Source organism: Scomber scombrus, chromosome 22, assembly GCF_963691925.1.
Source record: "Scomber scombrus chromosome 22, fScoSco1.1, whole genome shotgun sequence".
Lineage (NCBI taxonomy): Eukaryota > Metazoa > Chordata > Actinopteri > Scombriformes > Scombridae > Scomber > Scomber scombrus.
In genome coordinates this window covers 19,227,449-19,250,147 of record NC_084991.1, presented here as the reverse complement: position 1 = coordinate 19,250,147, position 22,699 = coordinate 19,227,449, and the positions used below count along the sequence as shown (strand labels likewise).

The following is a 22,699-nucleotide window of genomic DNA, read 5'->3' as shown; positions in this document are numbered from 1 at the left end:
ACTACAAAGCAGCTGCTACACTGACAAAGCGTTTCATTCTTGCCTCAAGCGCCTGAGAATATGTGCTTCCATGTGCTGTGTGTGTGTGTGTGTGTGTGTTGCTGAGAATATGTGTGAATACCAGAATATCTGTGATTTAATGTAAGGCAGCCAAGTTATTGTATGGAGCACAGCAGACACTCACCTAGTGTGTTCAAGTGTGTAACATATGGGATGCAGGGTGTGTGTGTGTGTGTGTGTGGCATGTCTTTGGCGTGTTTATGCATCTCTAGACAGCTTAATCCTAGATTACTAGCAGGCTGACTTGTGTGTGTTTCAAATACCTGTGATTTGCTATTCCGAAAAGCAAGTACAAAAGCATGTGAAGCTGTTATGTTTATGACAAACCCACACAAATTACAACATGTCACTTTCACAAACCTGAACATTTCTGATATGCAGGTTTGAGTCTGACTACTGACAGGTCTGTCTGCATGTGAGAGATCTTCTTACCTATGACACTCTTGGCGAAGGAGGCCCTCTTCAGTGTGGCTAACCCCAGGTCTCCTATCTTGACCGACCCCGTTGGCCCAGTGATAAAGATGTTGTCACATTTCAGGTCTCTGTGAATGATGGGTGGAGCTCTGGTGTGTAGGAAGTGAAGGCCTTTAAGGATCTGTCTGCACCATGAACGCAGCACTTTGATTTTCATCACCTTGAAACGCTTCAGGTAGCTGCGGGACAAAGAGAAGGCACATAAATGAGCATGTCATTCAACGAAGGAAGATTAAGTGTACAAAACTAAAGAGAAAGTTGCCGTGTACAAGCGCACCAGCTCAATAAAGTAGAACAATTTTATTAAACAACTATAAAGCATCAAATCATATGAAGAGTGTTGCACCATTTCATTGAGGTTGAGGGCTGTATAGTACAGTTATATCATAGTGGGACACTGACACCCAACCGGGGGGGGATATAATTATGCCAAAGCAAGGCATGGAGAGATAGACAATAGCCAGATAAGAGATGTAGTAGCAGGAATGCGGATAATACTTCAATTAAAGATTAAAGCTTATACAACAAGGTGGATTACGGTCAGACTATTCCAGCTTAAACTGATTTTTCAAACAGTTGCTTACACCAACATTACTATTCATTTGGAGCTTTTAGAAATACTGAAATGTACTTTCTTTTAGCTCTGTTTTTGGTCTCAACTATCTCCTGAGGGAAATTTCTGGCTCTTTAGCTGCTAAATGCTCCATTATGTTCACCAGCTAGTCACTAACTGTGTCTGTTTGTCATTTGGTGCTGAACAGGTAGTGTGCACAATGAGAGTGAACAAAAACAGCAAGATTGCAGGCTAAAACTCACGATGAAGCTCTGAGTCAAATAAAGCCTTTCACATTATACTTTGTCACAATTTGATACTTTAAATTGTATAAAATGATCGGTTACAGCAGCTAAGATACATCATAAATGCTTAGACAGTCCGGATATGAATTTACACACACAGCAAACACACAAATGGTGAGCCGACATTGCATGAATGTAAAATATTTGATGTGGAATTACAGGAATTCACAGGAATTCTAACTAATTTAATTTCTTAAAAAAAGACTATTGCCTAAATGCTTTAACTTTAATGTGTTAATTTTAACAATTTCTTTTAATCATCATTTCCACATCAGAAAAATGCAACAATATTAAATTACAACCTCATGTGAGTGTCACATTTTAAGCAACCTCTCATCAAACAACAGCGGTCATGCTCGTAGACGTTTGATGTGGTTTTTCGAAGAAAATTCTTCCCCCGTGTTTCAAAGAGTCAGGACAGTGCGGATGCCCACTGATCTAATGGTAAACATTAGCTGTATCGGGCTACATTATATTTAGCTGTCTGGTCGTACCACATGCCATTTATTTTTATAGCCTTCTAATCATCTAGATTGAGAACAGCGAGGTATCGTTTAATGTGTAATAGTTCTATTTTGAATTCAAAAAGGTAGTTAAGCACAGTTATCCATTGTCTTGGTGTGGAAGCTCTCCCAACATAGAGTGGGTCAAATGCAGGGAAACATCCTTCCATTTCCATAGTTTCCCTGTGGGAGGAAGCAGGAATACAGGAAGAACAGGACAGGAATTTTACAGTACGTGAAATGTAATTCAGTTTGCAAGATTTCCAGATTGAGCCTTTATCTTAATCACTGTCAAATGACTTCAAACATACAGCCATTTATTAATATTGTTTTAATTAGATGCAATTATTTGATAAAAAAGGCTTCCGTCAAAACTCGTCAAAAGTCATTCATAATTGATTTGACTGGCAGTCTTGATTAGCTCATTTAAAATCAATGTTTAAATACTAAGCAAACTGTTTGCCTGTTTTTCTGTTATCAGCTGGAGACTTGTGTGCTTTTCTGTTCACGGCTGCATTCAAGTCCTGAACAGATAAAGTCAGGCAGGGTAAGCAGGGTTTACCTCCCTTTGTCGCTCTCTGATCAACCAGACAAGGAGGAGGATTCAAAAGGAGCTCAACCGCTCTATGACTCATCATCTTTTTGATTTGTTGAATTCAGCTGGTATGTGTAAATTACCCCCTCCCCCACCAAGGATGTTGTCGTCTCCACCAATGATGCCCTCTGTTTTCCAGACAGCTGACCTGGTGCAGAGCAGCATCGGTCTGCAGCATCACTCGAGACTCTGCTTATACACTCAGATCCTGAGAGTCAACAGCTGCTCTAATAATGCAGCGACTGCAGTCTGTCTTAGCTGACAAGAGCACTTCAAAACAACTCTATAGCTGATAGCTGTGACATGAAGAGCAGTGAAGACCGGAGTCAGCAACCAGTGGCCGAAAGGAACAGAGAGTATTTATTCAGCTACTGTACTTAACTCATCTTGAGATATTTGTACTTTACTTGAGTATTTCAATTGCATGCTACTTAATACTTTTCATTTCTGCTTAATTCCACAAGGAAATATAGCTATTACTCCAATACATGTATAAATATATATAGAATATGATGCATTGTTAAGTGAGTGACTTGTCCTTTAGTTTGTTCTTCTTTCCCCACCATCATTAATTAACCCTTTGAGCACTAATTGGGGATTTGTCAGTGAAAGATCAGCTGACACAGAGTCCTAAGGCTAGCAGACCTCTGTAAACAAAATGAAACAAGATGCAGTTTGTCCTCCCTTCTGTACTTGGCCTGGATGAACTCCCATATCTCAGGATTAATAGCATCATTACACAGTTCATACTTAGGACAGTCAACATGTGATGCATCCACTCTATTAAAAAAATCACCTGCAACCCTTTCCAAAGCAGCGATAGCAATGTCAGCCAACACACCGCTGGGATTGTCGGAGTACTAAAATAAGGCTGCGACTAAAGATGATCTTCATTATCAATTCATCTGCCGTTTATTTACTCAAGTAATGAATTCAAGGTTGGATCACAAGCCTCTGTTGTGGTTGTGGACTCCGTGTTGCCGTGGTACCGCCTGACATCCACGTCTGGTTCTATTATTATTATTAGTCATATTTCTATTATTGTTAGTGGTATTGTTATTATTGTTATTAACCCAAGGTGTCAAGAAAGATGGCCGCCCACCTACAGGTCTGCTTGAGATCTAACCCTGAGGTAACTTCTCTTGGTGCTATATAAATATAATTGAATTGAATTGAATTGTTTGGTTTACAAATTTGTCAGTTAATGATGAAAAACGCCCGTGAATTTTGCTGCATAAAATAACTTAGCTAGCATTTCTCCTAAATACAGTCTAAACATTTTTTATATGCCTTTAAAAGTTCTCTGAGTGGATTCATATTTTCATAATTAGCTTCCAGCGGGGACCAGACAGAAACTAATCTTTTGTGGATTTTTTAAGAGAACATATCTCAAAAATGCACTTCTTCATAACTTCAGTGTTTATACTAAGAAAAAACGTTTGACAGTGACTCCCTCCTCCCTCACACTTTTATTCCTTCCCTCTCACGTATCTCTTTAGAAAAAAACTGCACCCTCGTCTCTTACTCTTCCTTCCCTTTACCTCTCCCTCGCTCGTCTCCTCTGATTTCTTCCTCTCCCTTTATGAAGTCGGAACAGTGTTGACAGACGGGATAAACCCTGTGGCATGTGATGCCGGAGTGACACAGCACAAACCCCTCTCTCCCATGCACGATCACTCAACCGTGCTCTCTTTATAACACACATACCTGAACACACACACATATCTGCAGTTTGAGAAATAGGTGTGTATAGTATGTGAGCAGTACATACACCATACGCATTCACATAGGAGCAGATATTTAAACAAACACATGCTAGCCTGTACTTTTCTCTCACCTACACACACACACACACACACACACACACACACACACAGATATACACACACCGATAAGGAGCCTCTAATACCCCTTAACCCACGCTGGTCAGTATTTCCATCCCTCACCATCTCCCTCCTTTCCTATCAGTCCTCTCTGTCGTCATCTCTCTTTCTTTTTCCACCACTTCAGCACACAACAGTCCCTCTCCTTTCTGAGTCTTCATCTGGACGACCGCCAAACCTCTCTGCAGCCTTTAATCTACTCATACTTACAAGTATGTATCTCCTACATATTATGTATGCTTTATGTATATGCAGGATAAGATAATCATACTTGTGCAGGCATAACTTAGCTTACTGTTTTTGGTTTTATCTGGATATTTAGTTCAAGAAATGTAATACTCCCTTCTTCTTCTTCTCTCTCATTTTATTAAACAAAATATGTAGTAGAAGGAAGGGATTGGAAAGCAGCATTGTGTGTGTCACATGATTGACTTGACAAGTGCAGAACAGTTGCAGGATCAAGATAATGTACTTCTGCATTTGTTCATGAATTAAATAGTCCTCCAGTGGAGGGCGCTACTGCTCTTGGAAGCTCTGTCCCGCTGGATTAATTCTCTCACTCTGTGGTCACAGGTGGTTCATGGGTTTGCCAGCTGTACAGTACATATAGTGTATATCTAGTCTATCTGTTTGTCTGTTGATCTGTTTAGTCTTTCTCTCAATATCTGTTAATCAGGCTGTTTTGTGTCTCCTTCTGTCACCCAAACTTACTGTACATAAATATCAGGCTGTTCATGCAGACAACCGCCCCCCCTCCCCTCCCCTTTCCAATACCCTCCACACGCTTCATTTGGTCTCTCCCTCTTGTCTGTCTCTCTGTCAGGAATGAGAGGAATCTGCAGCAGAAGCAGCAGCTGGCAGGTGGGCCGATGTCCCACGATGCACTGCATGGGGCTCGCCGCGGCGGCACTCGCTTCGCATTTAGCCTTTTTATTGTGTCAGGAGCTCAACAATCACATTTGCATTCGCAGACACACATCTATTCTGTGCGAGCCCGAAACACTGGCATGCGTTTGTGGCGTGGACAATGACGGCCACAGACGCATCAATTCTCCACAGACGGACACTGACGAGAGACACTGATGGACGGCCCTGCTTGTAACATGCACACCACAGTTACACAGTTTGTAACAGGATTAGAGAAGGGGTCTTCCTTTGACTCTTGGGTGTGACAGTAGAGAGTTTCATCATTTAAGGTTGCAGCAGAGGGGATGACACAGGCATATGTGTGTGATTTTCATGGTTCGACAAAAAAACTGGAAGTGAGTCATCGTCTGTAATGGCACAACTTGACCGAAGCAAACAGTGTTTCATCTGATAAACAAACAAGCCTGCAAGTGTGTCAAGATAATTCTCCTTATTTTTTATGCCGATCAGTTAAGCTTTAAATGATTTTTTCCTGAATCAAGAGACAACATCTTTTACTCAGCTGATCTTATTTTCTGCATTAATTCTGTAAATTAAAAAAGTTATATCGCTTGTTATATTGATATCTGTCCTATCATCTGGTCTGAGTGTCCAACTTATGTTGAGTAACTTAAGTACTGGTAAAATATACTTTCTGGATAGCACAATGCTGTTTTTTTTCTCTCCAAGTCTTAAATGACCACTTGAGTGAATTGACTTTATCTCTTGTGTACTCACGTTTTAAGCGTGCCAGATGTCATGAGCTCGGTGACCAGAACAATACATTTCTTTCCTTTACATGGTCCCTCCCAGGAGTCATAGAAGCGGACAATGTTAGGATGCTGGAGACCCTTCAACATCCCGGCCTCTTCTTTGAAGCGCTGGCGTTCCGACTTGGACAGCTTGCGATCCTGCACACAGAAAAGGAAAATTAGTCATAGGCACACAATACCAAGAAAAACAATACACTGCTCATCTGAAATCTGGAGAGAATACAAAAAGAGGAGAGGAGCATTAACCCAAACAAAACACTGTTGTATTAATAGTACTTTGATTACAATCAAATCAAGCGTGAGGAGGGTTTGAGGGGGAGGAACGCTAATTAACAGAAGAGAAAAAAAAGCAGAGAGGAAGAGAGGAGAAATAATGCTTGCAAATGAATGTCTGACAAGCAGTTATTAAACAGCTTCTACATCTAATACTGATGCAGCATGTAGACAATGCTACTGAAATACAAATGCTGATGAAATCTGAAACCAGGTGCTATTTGAAAAATGGTGCCCAATCACACTAAAATGCAGCTGTGAGCTCTAGAAGGATGCTGATAAAACAGTAGACTGTCCTTTCATCTGATCTCAAAGAAGACACACACACATCCATTAGAGTGTGTCTGAGGTTATAGTTTGATCTGTCTTCTTTTTTTTTTCATCAGGCAGGTAAAACACTTCATTCCTGTGTTTGGTATTTGGTGACAGATTGGTGTATAAAAGTGATTTATAAATAAACTAATGGTTTTGGGGTTTTTTTGTGAATTCTCTCCTCAAGTTGGATTATCTAGTTCTCCTGTATTGTGTTTTTTGTACAATATAGTGTACTATATTTACTTTTAGCCTTTTAATTTAGATATCCAAATTCTGCTAAATGTATGCACCATCTAATGGCCTAAAAATTTCCCACAATGGAATGAAAAACCTAGTGTGCATGGCATGTACACTAGTTTGTTTTTCTTCTTCTTTTTTTTTAATGAAAGATATAAATAGTCAGTTGTTGCTCTGTTTAATATAAAACCCAAGGGTGCATTTAGTCAGGACATATTTAAAAATGAGTAAATGAGAAATTGGAATAAAAACAAAATAAACTGAGAAGTATATAAAAGTAAAGAGTCCAGATAATCCACCCCACCATCCTAACCCAGCACAGATCCCTGTCTATTTTCACTCTTTCACATGTTTTCATATTTGTAGGATACTGTAAAAATGTTATAGATGGAAAGCGTAGTTTGTCTGAGAGGTTGCCAAATCCATCCAAAAAAGAACTTTCATTTTGTGTTGATTTTAGTGGCCCTAGTGGACAGAAGCGGTAGTTTTTTTCCCCCAGAGAATCTGACCTGGTGGCAAGTATTTAGAATAAAGATTAGAAATAGAAATCTTCTCACTGATGGTAGAGACATGAGAGGCATCATGACACTGTTTCAGTACCACTTTAAAAAGGTCCTTGTAGTCATATTTTCTAAATGTAACAGCATGTGCAATACTTTGCTAACAATGAATCATGATAGATGTATAAATTACAGTCACGTGACATTAAACCTGTCAGTTGTGATGGAAAATGGGGATTCATAAGAGTAAAAAACTCAATTGTGTGTCACTATAGAGTAAAGTATTGGGTGCTAATTATACAGTAAATGAGTGAACAAAAGAGTGATTTCGGACACACAGATGGTGTCACCAGCTGCTTCTTTCCACCAGCCACTGAGGAGCTTTACCAGGAGGGTGTGCCATGCTCTCCCCTAATATCCCACCTCACTCCATGTGTGCACCATGACCAACTAGTGGGAGTCACTGGTGCAGCAACAAAGACAGGATCCCTCAACAGCCTCCCACCAACAGATATTGCCAGTTGTTCAATGGATCACATGTCAAAAGCCTGAGTTACTCCTATTACTCTATTCTATATGATATGTTTGTGTTTCGGATGTGAATCACAGTCTGTCACCTTTGCACCATCCCGTAACTGAGTCTTTATTAGCAGCGGTCTTAACCACCTAGTGAAATCCTCGACCAAAACAAGCTAAGAAAAGAAAAGAAAGTTACGGTCTACATTCTTCCATCCTGTGGAAGGCCAGCGTCTTAAGAGGAGTCCAACATGTGTACACACACAGTTTAACGGGCATTCCGGCTGTACCACTGATACCTCAATAAACGCCAGCGCAAAGGGGACTGTGGCTGGTCAGGTCTTGTAAAGAAGTATATGGGGAGGCATGTGTGTGAGGATTTACATGAGTGTGTGTGTGTGTTAAAGCTTTCATGCATTCATCTGTGTCTAACCTACGTGTTAGGTGTTTAACACATTTTAGAGAACACTAATTTGAATATTTTGTTATAAGCATTACTCTTAAAATGATCATTGTGATTTAAAAGGATATATTGTATAGTTTTTGTGCCGCATCAACGATCAGCTTGTGTATCGGTTTTAGTCGGAGAGAGTGTGTTCGTGCTCACAGTATTTGCTTTTGTCTGAATGTGTGCAGTTTGATGTTCCTGGTTTCTTCACCAGCTGTGTGTCTAACCGTAGCTGACACATTCAGCACATCACTGCCCCAAAAATAAACAAAATTAGAGCTGCCTGACGACGATAAAATAAGGTGACGAAACCTCAATGCTCAGAGGATTTAAGCCAAAATGTGATTGCAACCTCGTCTGTGAGTCTAAATTATTAAACTCATGACAAATATAAAGTCTTCACATGTTAACCTGCAGTTACAAGCAGGTTGCGCTACATATGAAAAAAAAAAAGAGATTAAAAAACAAAATATGTAAGAGATGTTCCAATTAACCGGGAACAAACTGAAATGTGTGCTTTGAAATAAACCATGACACACATCTTGAACGTTTCATAATGTCTGTGACCCTTTTAGAGGATGAAATTACAGGATTGCAATCAAACACAGAAAGAGCAGCGGAACTAAAACAAAGGTTGTGTGTTTGTGTTTAAGTGTAAATGGAAAATACAAAAATGTTTTATATTAAACTTGCTTCACAGTTTTTTAAAACCAAAATGATGCAAGATGAGAAACTGGAGGTTAGACACCTACTCCATCAGGATTATCACCATGGCAACCAGTTTTAAAATATGGTCCAATGAGGAGCACCTCCGGTTTAACGGTTTGGTTTTGCCATTCAATAAATCAACAATATCCTCATGTCTTTGATGCAAAACATTTTTTTAAATGGGTTCATTGTGTGTGCAGCTCTCTGTTGTTTTATTTGAGATTTTCAATTTGAATATGAATTAAACTTGAAAACTAACGCATCCAGCGATGCATTACTGCAAATTATCCAGGACAAAGCAGAAGCTCCACATCAATCATTCAAAAGGTTTAAAGCCACACTCACTGATTTTCCAACAGCAAACCAGCAATGTTAGGATACGACGGCTCTACTGACATTATCTTTGACATTTGAATAATTAGGTTATATATATCGCTGACTTTGATCGACCACACCCACCGAACCGACAGCAGCGCAGAGTCTGCCAGGTCTTTGGAAATGTTATACAGCCTTGTGAGCTGCTTCACAGATTAGGATGATCTCTCAGAGGTGATGATCTCATATTGTCATATTGTATAACCTGGGGCCTCATCTATATCATATGACTTACACACACACACAGAGAGAGAGAGAGAGAGAGAGAGAGAGAGAGAGAGAGAGAGAGGGAGAGAGAAAGTCTAAAAGCTTCAGTGTGTTTCAGAGTGCATTAATATGTGTTTGTGTGTGTGTGTGTGTGTGTGAGAGAGCCCCTAACAGCTTATCCCTTCATCCTGCAGCAACCATTTCACTGATGATGACCCATTAGTAACTGACACAGAGACATCTATGTACTGCATGTGGTCAACAACCTTTACTCTCCATTCTCTCAATCACTCTCTCTTTTATATTATGATCACCTGACCCCCTGTAGTCACATGACAAAAGGATATGAGTCACCTGACTGACTGGAAGCCAACATTCCACTTCCCAGCAGCACTTAGAAAAGACCCTGACCATCCATATCGTTGTTAGACACCTCCCTGAGGGCACTGGAAGATTACTTCTCCCTCTCTCTCTCTCTCTGTGTGTGTGTGTGTGTGTGTGTGTGTGTGCATGCATGCATGTGTGTTCACATATGTGAGTAGGGAAAGCAGACAGCAAGTCTAAGCAGGCTTCTTAATCCATTATTAATGTTTCCTTCTTCATTCTCATGTATAAATGGGCTGACAACTCATACACATGCAGTATGGTTTATAGGATGCTATAAATGCAGACTTAGAAAGAAATATTTATTAAAATAAACAAAGATGTTGCTAGGGAGGTAATTTAATTCCTTTCATCTACAGCAGATCAGTGTTCTTGTTGAGGGTGGATGTTTTCTTTCTCTCTTTATCCTCACTCACTCCATCCCTCTCTTTCTGCTCCAAGCTTCAAAACATCATGAGACTTGAGTTTGTCGGACTCAAAAATACTCTTTCACTCTCCTTCCAAGCCTCTCTCTCTCTCTCTCTCTCTCTCTCTCTCTCTCTCTCTCTCATACACACAGGCACACACAAACACATACTTAAGCAAGACAAGCCTATACACTTGAATCAGCGGCCCCTTATCTGACACTTCTTTTCTACATGATGACTTCTCTAAGCTCTTTCGCTATCTTTCATTCTCCAATCCGAAGGCTTAAAAAGCCACCTATATACATCCCTGCATCAGTGACAGCTCCAAGCCCTGGACACACACACACACACACACACACACACACACACACACACACACACACACACACACACACACACACACACACACACACACACACACACACACACACACACACACACACACACACACACACACACACACACACACACACACACACACACACACACACACACACACACACACACACACACACACACACAGTCACACATACTGTACAACCACATACAACTATGCAGCCAGACAGGCGGTCACAAACAGAACCAGCGGTGTTAAAGCATTATGCAGCTTCCTGCAGAGAGGCTGAAAGCTGAAACCCTCTGATCAACTCGTTTAGTCTAGACATCCCGCTGTGCTTTAACACTCCGTGATCATCTGCTCTGGTCTGTTGCACCTCGGAGAGTGAGCGGCAGTCACAGCACCAGATGGATGGAGGTCGCAGCAGAAGACAACACCATATTAGTGCCAGAAATTTCATGCAATAAGCACCCAGACATGGTAAACTGGTGCTCCACCGTGTCACAACAAATGATAATAGTATTAGGTACATTTACACTTTCTGGGTACTCAGGGTCATACTACTTAATTCACAGGAAGTCCATAATCTCTCTTGGGGACAATGAAAACCTAAATATAGCATAAATGATTGCATGTGACGGACTGAGCCAAAGAATGATCTGTTTCTCTGGGTTTTCATTATATAAAAGCAATTTAAACTTGTTTACATAAGGGAGGGGGAGGGGGGGGCTTTTGTGGCAGCCTCATTGGTAAATTCACTGAATTAGGAGTTTGATGTGTTCTGAAATATACCTAGATCACTTGCAGTTAATACTTTTCATCCTACAAAAAGAGTTCAAATAAAGTTCAAAATACTTTAAATGAACTTTAAACTATACAAGTAATTGAATGCAACACTGCAGCAGTAATAACCTGAGGTCCGCTCTGCAAAGATGGTCAGACTCTCCCTAATAAGCACTTGGTAGTATTTTCTAGGAGGAGCTGTTGCTCTGTTAAAAATAGTACCAAATAATCCAATGAATTCAAAATAATAACATGAGAAAATTAGAGTAAATGTGAGTAAATGAGTAAATGTCATTTTATGTTAAATCATCCTCATCCTAACAATCACCTCATAACTCCATTACTGAGAGGAAAGTAATCATTTTAATGCATTTCCAAAATGACTGACATATTACTGCATAGTGAGTCTTCCATAGCTGATTATTAGATTGAGCGATTATGATGGCTGTATTATATTTACCATTCTCGAGACTCATATATCAACCAACACTATAAACTTTTCATCCCAGTTTTTTTTTTCCCCCTCTGATCGACCTTAGAGTCCTGACCGAAATTTCGAAGAATGCCGGTCTATAAACTCCAGGGAAAAGTCGAGACCTGCGAGTCTTTATTACATTAAGCCTTCTCGGTTCAGTGAATGAGCTGGTTTGTTACTGTATACAGTCAAGAATGTCAGTGGCGCTACATAGGGGCTCATGGTGGGGTTGTGTGTGTATGTCTGTGTGTTCCATTAGTATGCAGCCAAAGTGCCTCTCAGACCCCCCACACCCTAGAAACGCTCTCCTGCAAAGAACCACAAACCCCCCTCCCCTACACACCTAATACTCATACTCAAAAAAAAAAAAAAAAGGAAGCGCTTCACTTACGCACACGCCTCATGCACACTTGCACACACAAACCAAAACCTCTCCAAGACCCTTACCACAGCCTGTTATGGTTAGCCAGCAAAAGAGAGAGAGAGAGAGAGAGAGAGAGAGAGAGAGAGAGAGAGAGAGAGAGAGAGAGAGAGAGAGAGAGATAGAGAGAAAGAGAGAGAGAGAGAGAGAGCATCTGTTGTGAATAAGAGCGATTGAAAAGGAGGATGAACAAGTTCCAGGAAAAGTCAGACGTGGAGAGAGAGAGTGATGGAGACTGATGTCATCACTCAAACAGATATGTCAGCGTCAAGATACGAGTTCACTTGTTCACACCCTCCTCCTATATTATTCCCCTCATCGTCTCTTTGTCTCCCCTCTTGTTTCTTTTTCCTCTCACTAACTCTTCGCTTCTCCGTCACTCCTGCCACCCCCCCCCCTCCCTCCCTCCCTCCTTCTTTCCTCCTATTTAGGTGGTTTTTGGTTTCCCATCAATCACCACTCTACATATTGCAGTAACCAGGGCCATGTGTCTGACTCCGTGCCTTAGTGTGCATGTGTGTGTGTGTGTGTGTGTATATTGTAATCTGACCTACTTGTGGCTGAAAAATCAGTCCTAACTGAAGCAAATGTGGTAAAATACATACATTATGGTTTCCCTTCTGTTTGAGTATCGGAGATCTAATTGGAGATATCTCATTTATACTATTTTTAATGGTTTGGTTTACTTTTATGTGGCTTTATGTGCAGTGCTGATGACAAATACCAATCTTCTATTAGAGGGACATATTGATACGTATTTCTCTTTTTTTTTGGTTTGTTTTGCAAGCACAACAGACAACCCCATTCATCAGGATGAGGTCAATAACAACGCCAATGTGTGTGTTAACAATAGGTGCCATCTCAGCCTGCCACTCACTGTGCACCCTATTGTCTCATCCCTCTGTGCCTGGCTGTACAACACACACACACACCATGTGCCAGTGCAATCATTACCCTCTGGTCTGTTGGTCATGCCTCATCTCCTCTCCTCTCCTCTTCCATGTCTCCTCACAGCTCCTCTCTTCCCCCCTTTCCTTCGAATGTTATCTGATTTCTTATCTTTTCTCCTCCCTCTCCTGTCATTTCCTATCACTCTATCCTTTACTCACTCCTCCTCTCTTTTCCATTCATGGGATTCCCCCCAGAAAAATACAAGTATATGATGCACTCCAAAAACACTATCTCTCTCTCAACATCACACCCAACAGCTCAGCCATTTGATCTGGTCATCTTCATCCAAGGGTAATGAGAGGAAATCTGAGGATAATGAGTGAAGCTTCTGGTGTAAAGTTCGTCCCTTCTTAAGTGTTAATCCTTACCAGAACAGCATGTCGTGCACAAGGATCACATTATGACTGGAATAATCCCAAATTTGGAGCTAATGTGGAAAAATGGTGACATGCCAGGCTTCGAACGTTCACAAAAGACAGAGGAAACAGGCTTTACATAATGGAAAAGCAAAATCAATTTGGCTTATATTCCTCAAGACAAGTACAGAATTCAGTGCCTTGGTCAAAAACATGGATTTGAACCTGTGACCTTAAAGCTACAGGAAATCGTCTCTCATTCCAAAGACAATAATCTAAAACCAATCTAATGCCCAAAATCCCAAATCAGCTGAGCTAACCTGTTCCAATGTCCGAGACTCTTAATTAAGCTCTATTCATTGATTGTGGTTATGATTGAAACGATTAGCGACGAACAACAGCCTCCTTTGTTAGTCACACAGGACACAAAGATCTAATTAAGTCACGTGAAGAAAACTGGCATCAAATATTTCATGGGTGAAAGACTAACATGGGGCACATTAGAGGGCTTTCTACTGTTTGCGTCAGCTTCATTATTCGATTAGTCTGAGTCGGAAATCAAAGGTCAGTGGATTCAGTGTAATGAAGGATTTTAATGTGGTTTATAAATCCTCAACGCAAATTTGGGATTATTGAATCCTTGCTTTGTTTGGCTAAAATTCAAAAATAGTAGGTTACTTTTTTCATCCCTTTGAATTAAAAATATTGAGTTAGAATCACTTATTTTAAACACATAACGTGCATGTACAAATATGTGAAAAACTAAACTAGTAAAACTGCTTTGATACATTTTCTGTGTGACTGTGGTTGATTGATTAGGCAGTTAAATGTCCTTTGAACTTGAACGAAGATTAATTTGAAACTTGAGACATTCGAACATTATGGCTGACATATATCAGCGATCCTGTCTGCCTTGAAGTGACCAAAAAGCCTTTGAACTTTTAAGGATCTGACCTTTTTGCAGAGGAGGCCACACCATGACATGTCATGTGCATAAGTAGGTGTATGGCAACATATACCAACATCTGTGCATGAGAAAGCACCTCGGTTTCTGTGCACATTAATCATAGACTGTAAAAAAAATAATGGACGTAGCAACCGAGACGTCACCAATTAGTTTGTGTTCTCCCATTTTGAAGCCTCGAGTTTGCATTTTGACCTCCACCATTTTTGGATGTTTGGAGCCAGATGTGACCATATTTGGACAAAAAGGTGGAGCTGACTTTAATAGTAGCGGCTAGCTGGTAGTTAAGGTTAACTGTGATAATGTTGATGCTTAAAACCATTAAAACAAAATGTACTTAGCAGAAAAACCTGAACACACGACCCCTTAGAGGGTCTTTTTTTTAGGCGACTAGAATGTCACAGGTTATTTTCATGAACTGATGTTTTTAATAACATTTCCTTTGTATCCTCTGTAAAATTAGCTTTAGAGAAAAAAAACATATTTTGTACCAGGCTGTTTATTTGTGCATTTGAACATGGGGGACTATGGGGACTGACTTGCTTTCATTCAAAGAACAGCAGTTTTGTCACTTCCATGTTGGCTTAATATTTTAGCCCCTGAGTTCGCCACTTGGCATTATATAATTGTGCGCTTTAGCCTATTTGCATGTTTTTTTTTTTAAATGCCTCCTCAAGTGTCTGTGAGCATATGGCTGCAGTCTTAATATAGTGTGTCCACCTGCTTCTCTGTTAACACATCGTAAACAAATAGATCATTGGAGAGATATGCTGACGGACTTGAATCATTCATGAGTTACATGTCTAATGCTAAAAAAAAGTAAAGTAAAATATGATTCTCCACTACTGTATGTATGTTTGTAAAGCAAACAAAAAACATCCCATAAAGCAGAATACCAGATCAAATCCCCACTAAAGCTTATTCAAATACCAACAGATGCCACCAGTAGAAGTTCCTTAACAAGAAACATCATCTATCAGGTCCTACGTGTTGTTATGCGGTGTGTGTTTCTGCGCCCATGTGCACGTCTCCCTGGATTCCACAGGGTGTAAGTGAAGTCTAGGGGGGTGTAAATGAAGCCTTATAGTGAGGTCCTGACACTGTTACAGTAACTGATGATCTAACAGAGGTTTAGGCCAGTGTAAGAGAAAGCAAGAGGGCTGTCCCAGATAAAACTATTACATAATCTGGGAGGACTATCTCTTTACACTCCATTAAATCTAGGCCTCAACTATTGACGCCCAGGATGAACTTTAGCACTTCTCCTGTTTCTCTTTAAAGAGCATCAACAGCTATCGGCATCCAATCGCAGAGTATCACTCTGAGTGTCTAATATGGTACCGCAAACAATGTGGACGATCTGATAAAGCACTCGGCTACTTTTAGCGAGTATAGAGTATATGATATAAATATAAAAGTATACACTCACCTTTAGCATTTATGATTCTAAAGTGAGAAAGTACAGTAATAAAAGGAGGCAGATGTGACAGGAGATTTGATGTCAGACCAGTGGACGCTTCAGAGGTTGCAGAACCAACCATACACTCTACTCCACTTCTATTCAATGAATATTAACAGATTATTGACCCAAGAGTCTGAGTCCTACATCAGTATCGTCCTGATTTATGGTCTACTTTTCTAAAAGGGAGAGCTTGAAGCAAATTTGCAGAGAAAATGGTTTATTGGAGCATACATACTGTATTAAAGCAGTTAATGCATGTTTACTTCAATGAGGAAGATGCAAAACAGACAATTTCAGACAATCACAGACAGAGGAGAGAGTAAAGGCTGAATATTTAAAACACTCTACATTTATGCTCTATTACCCTAACAGCCACTTCAGTGAGAGTAGGCAACAGTCCCTTTACAAGAGTGCAGCTTTGGCAGAAACACGCTGACTCCAAGAATACACACACTACTGTATTTCAATGATGTGTTGGATTCGCTTGTGTGTATGCGCCTTGGCTATCATCTTGCCTCTAACTCCTCTGCAAGCCCAGAGATTAACAAAAAACCCTGAAGGAACACACACACAAACACAAATCTATGAAAATGACTACATAAATATTATCTACAACACACAGCACTCCACAACCCCCATCAGAGGGACAGAGGGAGAAATGAGTGGAAAAGGAGCTGAAAAAATAAAAAAAATAGCATAGAAAAACCCAATACTATTTCCTCAATGCCCCCCTTAACTTCCCATCTATGTCTCTATGCCCTCTGCTTCCCCTTGCAGTGGTCTACATTTCCTCAGCAGATGGTTAGTTGAGGCAAGGGAGAGGAACTGATTTGGGCTCTGCATGGGTAAGCAGCAGAAGTTTAACAGATACAGGCTACTGATAGAGCCATGCACCAGAAACTCAAGTAATCTACGACAGACAACTGGGCGACATCCAGAAACAGCCAAACATACACATGTTTGTTGGTGTGCACGTACGAGCTGTGCGTGTTTGTGTGTGTGTGTGTTTCTCTGTGGGTCTGTCTGATGAGTGACTGTGGTTTTGTTACATGCAGGTTTTGGGGTTAATTTGTTCCAGATGAGAGTCCGTTGCTGCCAAGAGTGCACACTGTTACAAGACATTAGCCTAGTTTTCGTTGTACTTTTTTCGCTCACTCAGACACACACACGCACACATGTAATGTGAAGCAGATGCATTTAAACTGAAGAATTTCAAGATATAGGTTAATATCTGTAACATTACAAATGGTGCTTGCATTGATTCGGATGGTCCTATGCACAAAAACATAGGAAGAGAAATCTTTTAAAAGACACAATAAATGTAACATCTATCATTACGCAGTGATACTGTTTTAACACTTGTGACCGACAAAACTAGAGTGGAAACGTGGAGGAGGAGGAGGAGGAAGGGTGAGAGCAGAAGTAAGGACGGAAGTGAGGTTACAGGAAGAGGAAATGGACATATTTGTCCTCTGAAGTCTTTCCTGTTGGGAAGACACACAATGCAGAAATGTTCCCATACAGCTTCTGCTCTTACACTCACTCACAATGAAGCCTCGCATATGTGAAAATTTAAAAGAATGAGCGAGAGAATAAAAAATAAAAACAAAAGCAAAACGTCAGACATGACAAATCTTGATTGTGGTGCCAGTTTCCTCGAGAGCTTACGTCTAGCCAACTGTGAAAACTACAGCAGATTTAGATGGAGACAGAGGAGAGGAGATGAGAGGAGAGAAGATAGATGGGACGAGGCGAGAAAAGAGGAGGGGAGAGGAGAATAGACGAAGGAGGCAGAAATGGAGGTCGGATTATATGACACAGTGATGCAATAACTGTGAGAACATCATGCACACACGCACACACACACACACACACACACACACACGCACACACACACATACACACATGGTGTAGGGTTACTGCAGAGGTGCCTGTCTGTCTCACTAATGCCTTGCTGAGAAACGTAGATGTCAATGTCACAAGGACTGAGTCAGTCTAATGCTTTTCCATGCTGGACAGGAGAGTGTTCATACTGCTGGAAGAACATTACAGTCAGAATTATTATTATCAAAACGATTCATTGATTACCAAAATAGTTGGCAACTAATCAACTAACTGTTGCCGCTCTAGAGAGGAGTGATGATTAAGAGCAGCAGGACGAGAGGATGAAAGGGGGGGGGGGGGGCAATGAGAAATGATGTGAGGGAAGTAAAAACAGGATGAGGAAGGAGGAGCACAGATGGGAGCGGAGTAGCAGACGTGATGATGAGAGGACGATGAGAAGAAAGACTGAGAAAGACAGATGTTAATTGCTCATCAAAAGAATGGAGAAAAAAAAGACTGCTGGAAGAGAGACGACGGAGAGCTGAAAGAATGAGTCGGTAAAGGACATGAGGGGAGATTTGAGGAGTAGAGGGCTGAAATGGTGGAGAGAAGAGAAGAGGTAGGAGCTGAAGACAGCACAGATAATGAGCTGTAAATTAGGACAAAAGCAGAATTGTGTAACTTCATAATGAGACTCATACTCGGGAAAGATAAGTGTAATAATGACGAGGACTCACGAATGAGACTACCACACTGAGTCACACACAATGCAACAACCGTTTCCGAGCAAACAATTATACTAAGATAACCACAAGCCCTGATTAAAACCTTAACACAGACACTTTCATAAAAGCAGAAAGTAAAAAGGTTTATTCACAAAGAAAGCGACGGCCAAATTCTCTGTTCAGTCTGAGCCTGGCTAACACTTTTTCAAATAATAAAAAAAGTACAAAATGAACTTGTTCTTTTAAGTTAGAAAGTTTGTCCTTATCATCTGGCTGCTTCTCTTCCACCTGGCCCAATTATTCACAGAACAATTGTCTCTAAGAAATTTCACATTTGACAGGACTACCGGCTTTTAGCGTTACCATTTTTAGCTTCTTTTCTAACTTTACGAATCAAGGTATAGAGTTCAACCTGCGACCCATTTTTGGTCCCGACCCAAAGCCTACGAAACAAGTAACTTCACTATTTGAGCTGCCTCTGTTTTGGTCTAATGGTTGGCAGACTTTCTTATAGGGAGAGAAACGGGATAATTACAGTAATGTACAGCTCTGTCGCCTCTGAAAGGAGGGAAACACTATAATTAATCACAAAGGACATCTGGCTACAATTAGCTTTACAAAGACCTGTACAATAGCGAATGGCTTATTGCCGTCACTGTGCACACGCAGACACGTTATAAGGAATCCACACGCACACACAAAAGTTTCAATGCACCTACAACCTATTTTACAGAGCAGGTATAAAAGATGTCCAACTTTCTTGTGACGACAATGAGCGATGACAATATGATTTCTAGGCCTGTGTTAACACAATAGCTGCTTAAAATATCCATACAATGAGGTATAACATCACATTGAGGTCACACAAAGGAAGATAGACACACTGAATAAGAAACTCGTGCTGCTCCTTTTTCTTTTCTTTTCACACGTTCATGAAGTAAAGCACCTGCCTGAAGGTAAATGTAAGTAAGAGTGTGCAAGTCACTGGTTTGAATTTCTAATAGATGAGGTGAACAAGTGTACCCTTTAGCAACCGGAGCTTCTCAGTGGCCAAACACACACTGAAAAGCTAGCAGCATGCATGGGTGTTACCAATCCCTGCCCCTTTAAACCGCTCCAACAGGTATGCTATGTGTGAAAGGAGCTGTTAAGTTACATAACTGCTTCATACCACATCATACACATCCAAGTTATAACTGCAGATAAGATCATTATGTATGATGATGTCGTAAAAAAAAAAGCACTAAAATCTGATCCGTTATCTAATTTGACACAGTTTCCATGTGAATGATATTTAAATGAATCATTAACACACATTATATGCATGGCGTAGGTCAGCAAATTGTCCAGATACACACACACAGATATGAAATGTCAAAAGAAAAAAAAAAGAAAAATCTGGAAAACCTTTACAGCCTGTATGAGGGAGAGGGGGGGGGCATGGACAGAGAAAGAGGGGGTTATATCAACAGAAAGACTACTAGGCTTTCTAGCTGAGACAAAAAACACAAAAGGCATGTGTACACATCCAAAAACACACGTTATATCACGCTGCTGCAGGTTTACGAGAGGTCAGAAAAACAGGGTTGAAGTCAGGGGAAGAAGAAAGTAGGTAAGACAGTCAAACAGAGACAGAAGATGAGCCTACAAAATATGAGTGGCGCGGCGCTCGTGTGGCTGCACAGCAAAAAGCAGGTGGTTTGCATTGATGAATACATTTGCTTTTTGATAAGGCAGCTTCACCTTAACTAGCTGCCAGTTCAAACAACTTCTGGGGCACATCAACTGGGTCTAGATCTGATTTATTCAGGTGCAAAGACCAACAGAAAGGAAAAAAAAGAAGAGAGTGTGTGTGTCTACTCCGATAGGACCCATCAGAGCCGCCGCGGCTTCAAAAGACTTCCCACACCTGTCCATACTCGTGTCAGGTCTGTGCCAACACATACAACAGCATCAGTGTATGAATGTTGTCGTTGGGAGTTGTCTGATAAAAACAAAAATGGAAAGACCCATGGAAAAACACACACTCGCTCTCTATCAGTCATGTTCTGATGCAGTTTGAAAATCTCTTCAAAAGGCACACGAGCGGAGGGGAACGTCAAACTCGGCCCGGCTTTGCCGTCTGAGCTCTCGCCCTCTGATAACATTACAGCCGCGGCTCACCCGCTGAGCAGGGAATGCAAAACCTGACCTAGTAGAGTGTCCTTTCCATTTCCAGCTCCACTGTCCCACAGATGTAGAACAACAAAACGCTGAGAGATGTAGAAACCTCTTTATATGATACTTATACTCCCTCTCGCTTATGTTTGCTTTCAGTTGCGGCGTGAGTGACAGCAGAGGGGAAAACCCTAAAACTAATTCAGAAAATGTCATCGGTCTCATTTGTTATACGAGTATCTAACAGATGATCTTCATAAATCTTCTGCTGCTAAACTGTGCCCTGACATAGTTTACTGACAGGTGCTACTGTGTCATTATCTAGATTTATATGACTCAACAACCCTGCTGTGCAAATACCTTTTCAAGTGTTGCAGAACTCAGGTACGATAACATCTGACTGACTGTAAGCCTGTAAGTCTGTTTACTACTTCAAGTGACCTGTAACTGCTACAGGTACCGAAAAAAAACATCCAGTTTAGCAAACAGCCCGATCGCAGCCAAAAGCGGCTATGGTGGTGATCTCACTGTGGCAACTAAGTTCAATGCTACGTAATAGAAAGTTGTAATAGAAACAAGTATCTTTAAAATGAATCCATTCCATACCCATATTTGCCAATGCTTTTATTTTCTGTTACTGCAACAACAAACAATTTGCCTCATCAGTTCACCACAGAGCCAGACAGAGATAAGGCAAAGTGGTGAGGGACTGGCATGCACACACACACACACACACACGTACCAGAAATGACTGTGAGATTGCACGTTCACATCCTGTGTAGTCAGCAAAGGACATCAGATATGATTCATGTGTTCGCTTGAGTTTTTCCTCTTCTCCTTTTCTTCTTCTTCTATCCATCTTTGCCGATCTATCATCATTCAGAAGGTCTCCACCACCCCCCTCCACCCGCCCAGTGGACCCCTTAAATGACCCAAACGCTCACCCTAAATCTGACCTCAGATCTCTCTACTCAATGGGACCCTCAATGCTTCTCCCTGTGAGTGTCAGTGTGTGTTGTGTGTGTGTGTGTGTGCTTACAAGCATGTCAGTGTGTGTGAATGCACTGATGTCTGCTGTCTGTTTGCACGTATATTTAACTATGTATAATTATAGAAATGTATGCCAGGTTTTGTGGGAACACATTGTTTAATATTTGCATCTACTGTGCACGCAATCTGTATTTATACATCTAGCTATCATTGAATAAAATAGGTGCTAAAATAATACATTTAAATATTTATTTAAATATTTAGTCAGCTTCACAAATACAATTTGATGCTTGATTGCGATGGGCATGTGTCTGACCTTATTGACTAAATGAATAATCAAGTAATGAACAATCAATGGTGCAATTGTGGGTAGCAATTAGATAATAGTTGGTTGTAGGCTAACATTACCAAGGAGGGCATGAGACTTCTGCTGAGTGTCACAGATGCTCTTTGTAAGGATCATATAGCACTGCTCATACAGTCCATGAGCTGTTCACACCATTCACACTTTACAACTTGGAATATTACATTTTTGTTTTCATATTTTCAAATAGAAATAATATAGAATAAAAAATACACAAGGCTGCACCTGAATCACAATTTTCCAAGTTTATTCTGAGGCACCAGTTTAGGCCAAATACTGTGAATGAAAGCATCCCATTTCTTCACAAGTGTGCGGTTATAGTTCAGTTATAAAATCCGAGTGGACCTCTCCTGCGTGGTTGCTGATAGCGCTGTCAGCCCGAACACTCAATCACACCGTAAGACAGCAGAAGAGCTTGTACCAGCGTCTGACTCAAAAGTGGTTAAGCTGAGAGTGCAAGGTAAGCAG

General features: G+C 40.7%; 1 protein-coding gene across 1 annotated transcript in view; it reads right to left on the bottom strand.

The window, feature by feature from the left end:
* The window catches only part of wnk1b (WNK lysine deficient protein kinase 1b), an 82,233-nt gene that overhangs the window by 43,021 nt on the left and 16,513 nt on the right, over positions 1–22,699 (bottom strand). The window contains exons 2-3 of the mRNA XM_062444151.1: positions 6,018–6,190; positions 493–713 (exon numbers count right to left, since the gene is read on the bottom strand). Coding sequence (XP_062300135.1) covers positions 493–713; positions 6,018–6,190 — 394 coding nt within the window. The remainder of the gene's footprint in view (positions 1–492; positions 714–6,017; positions 6,191–22,699) is intronic.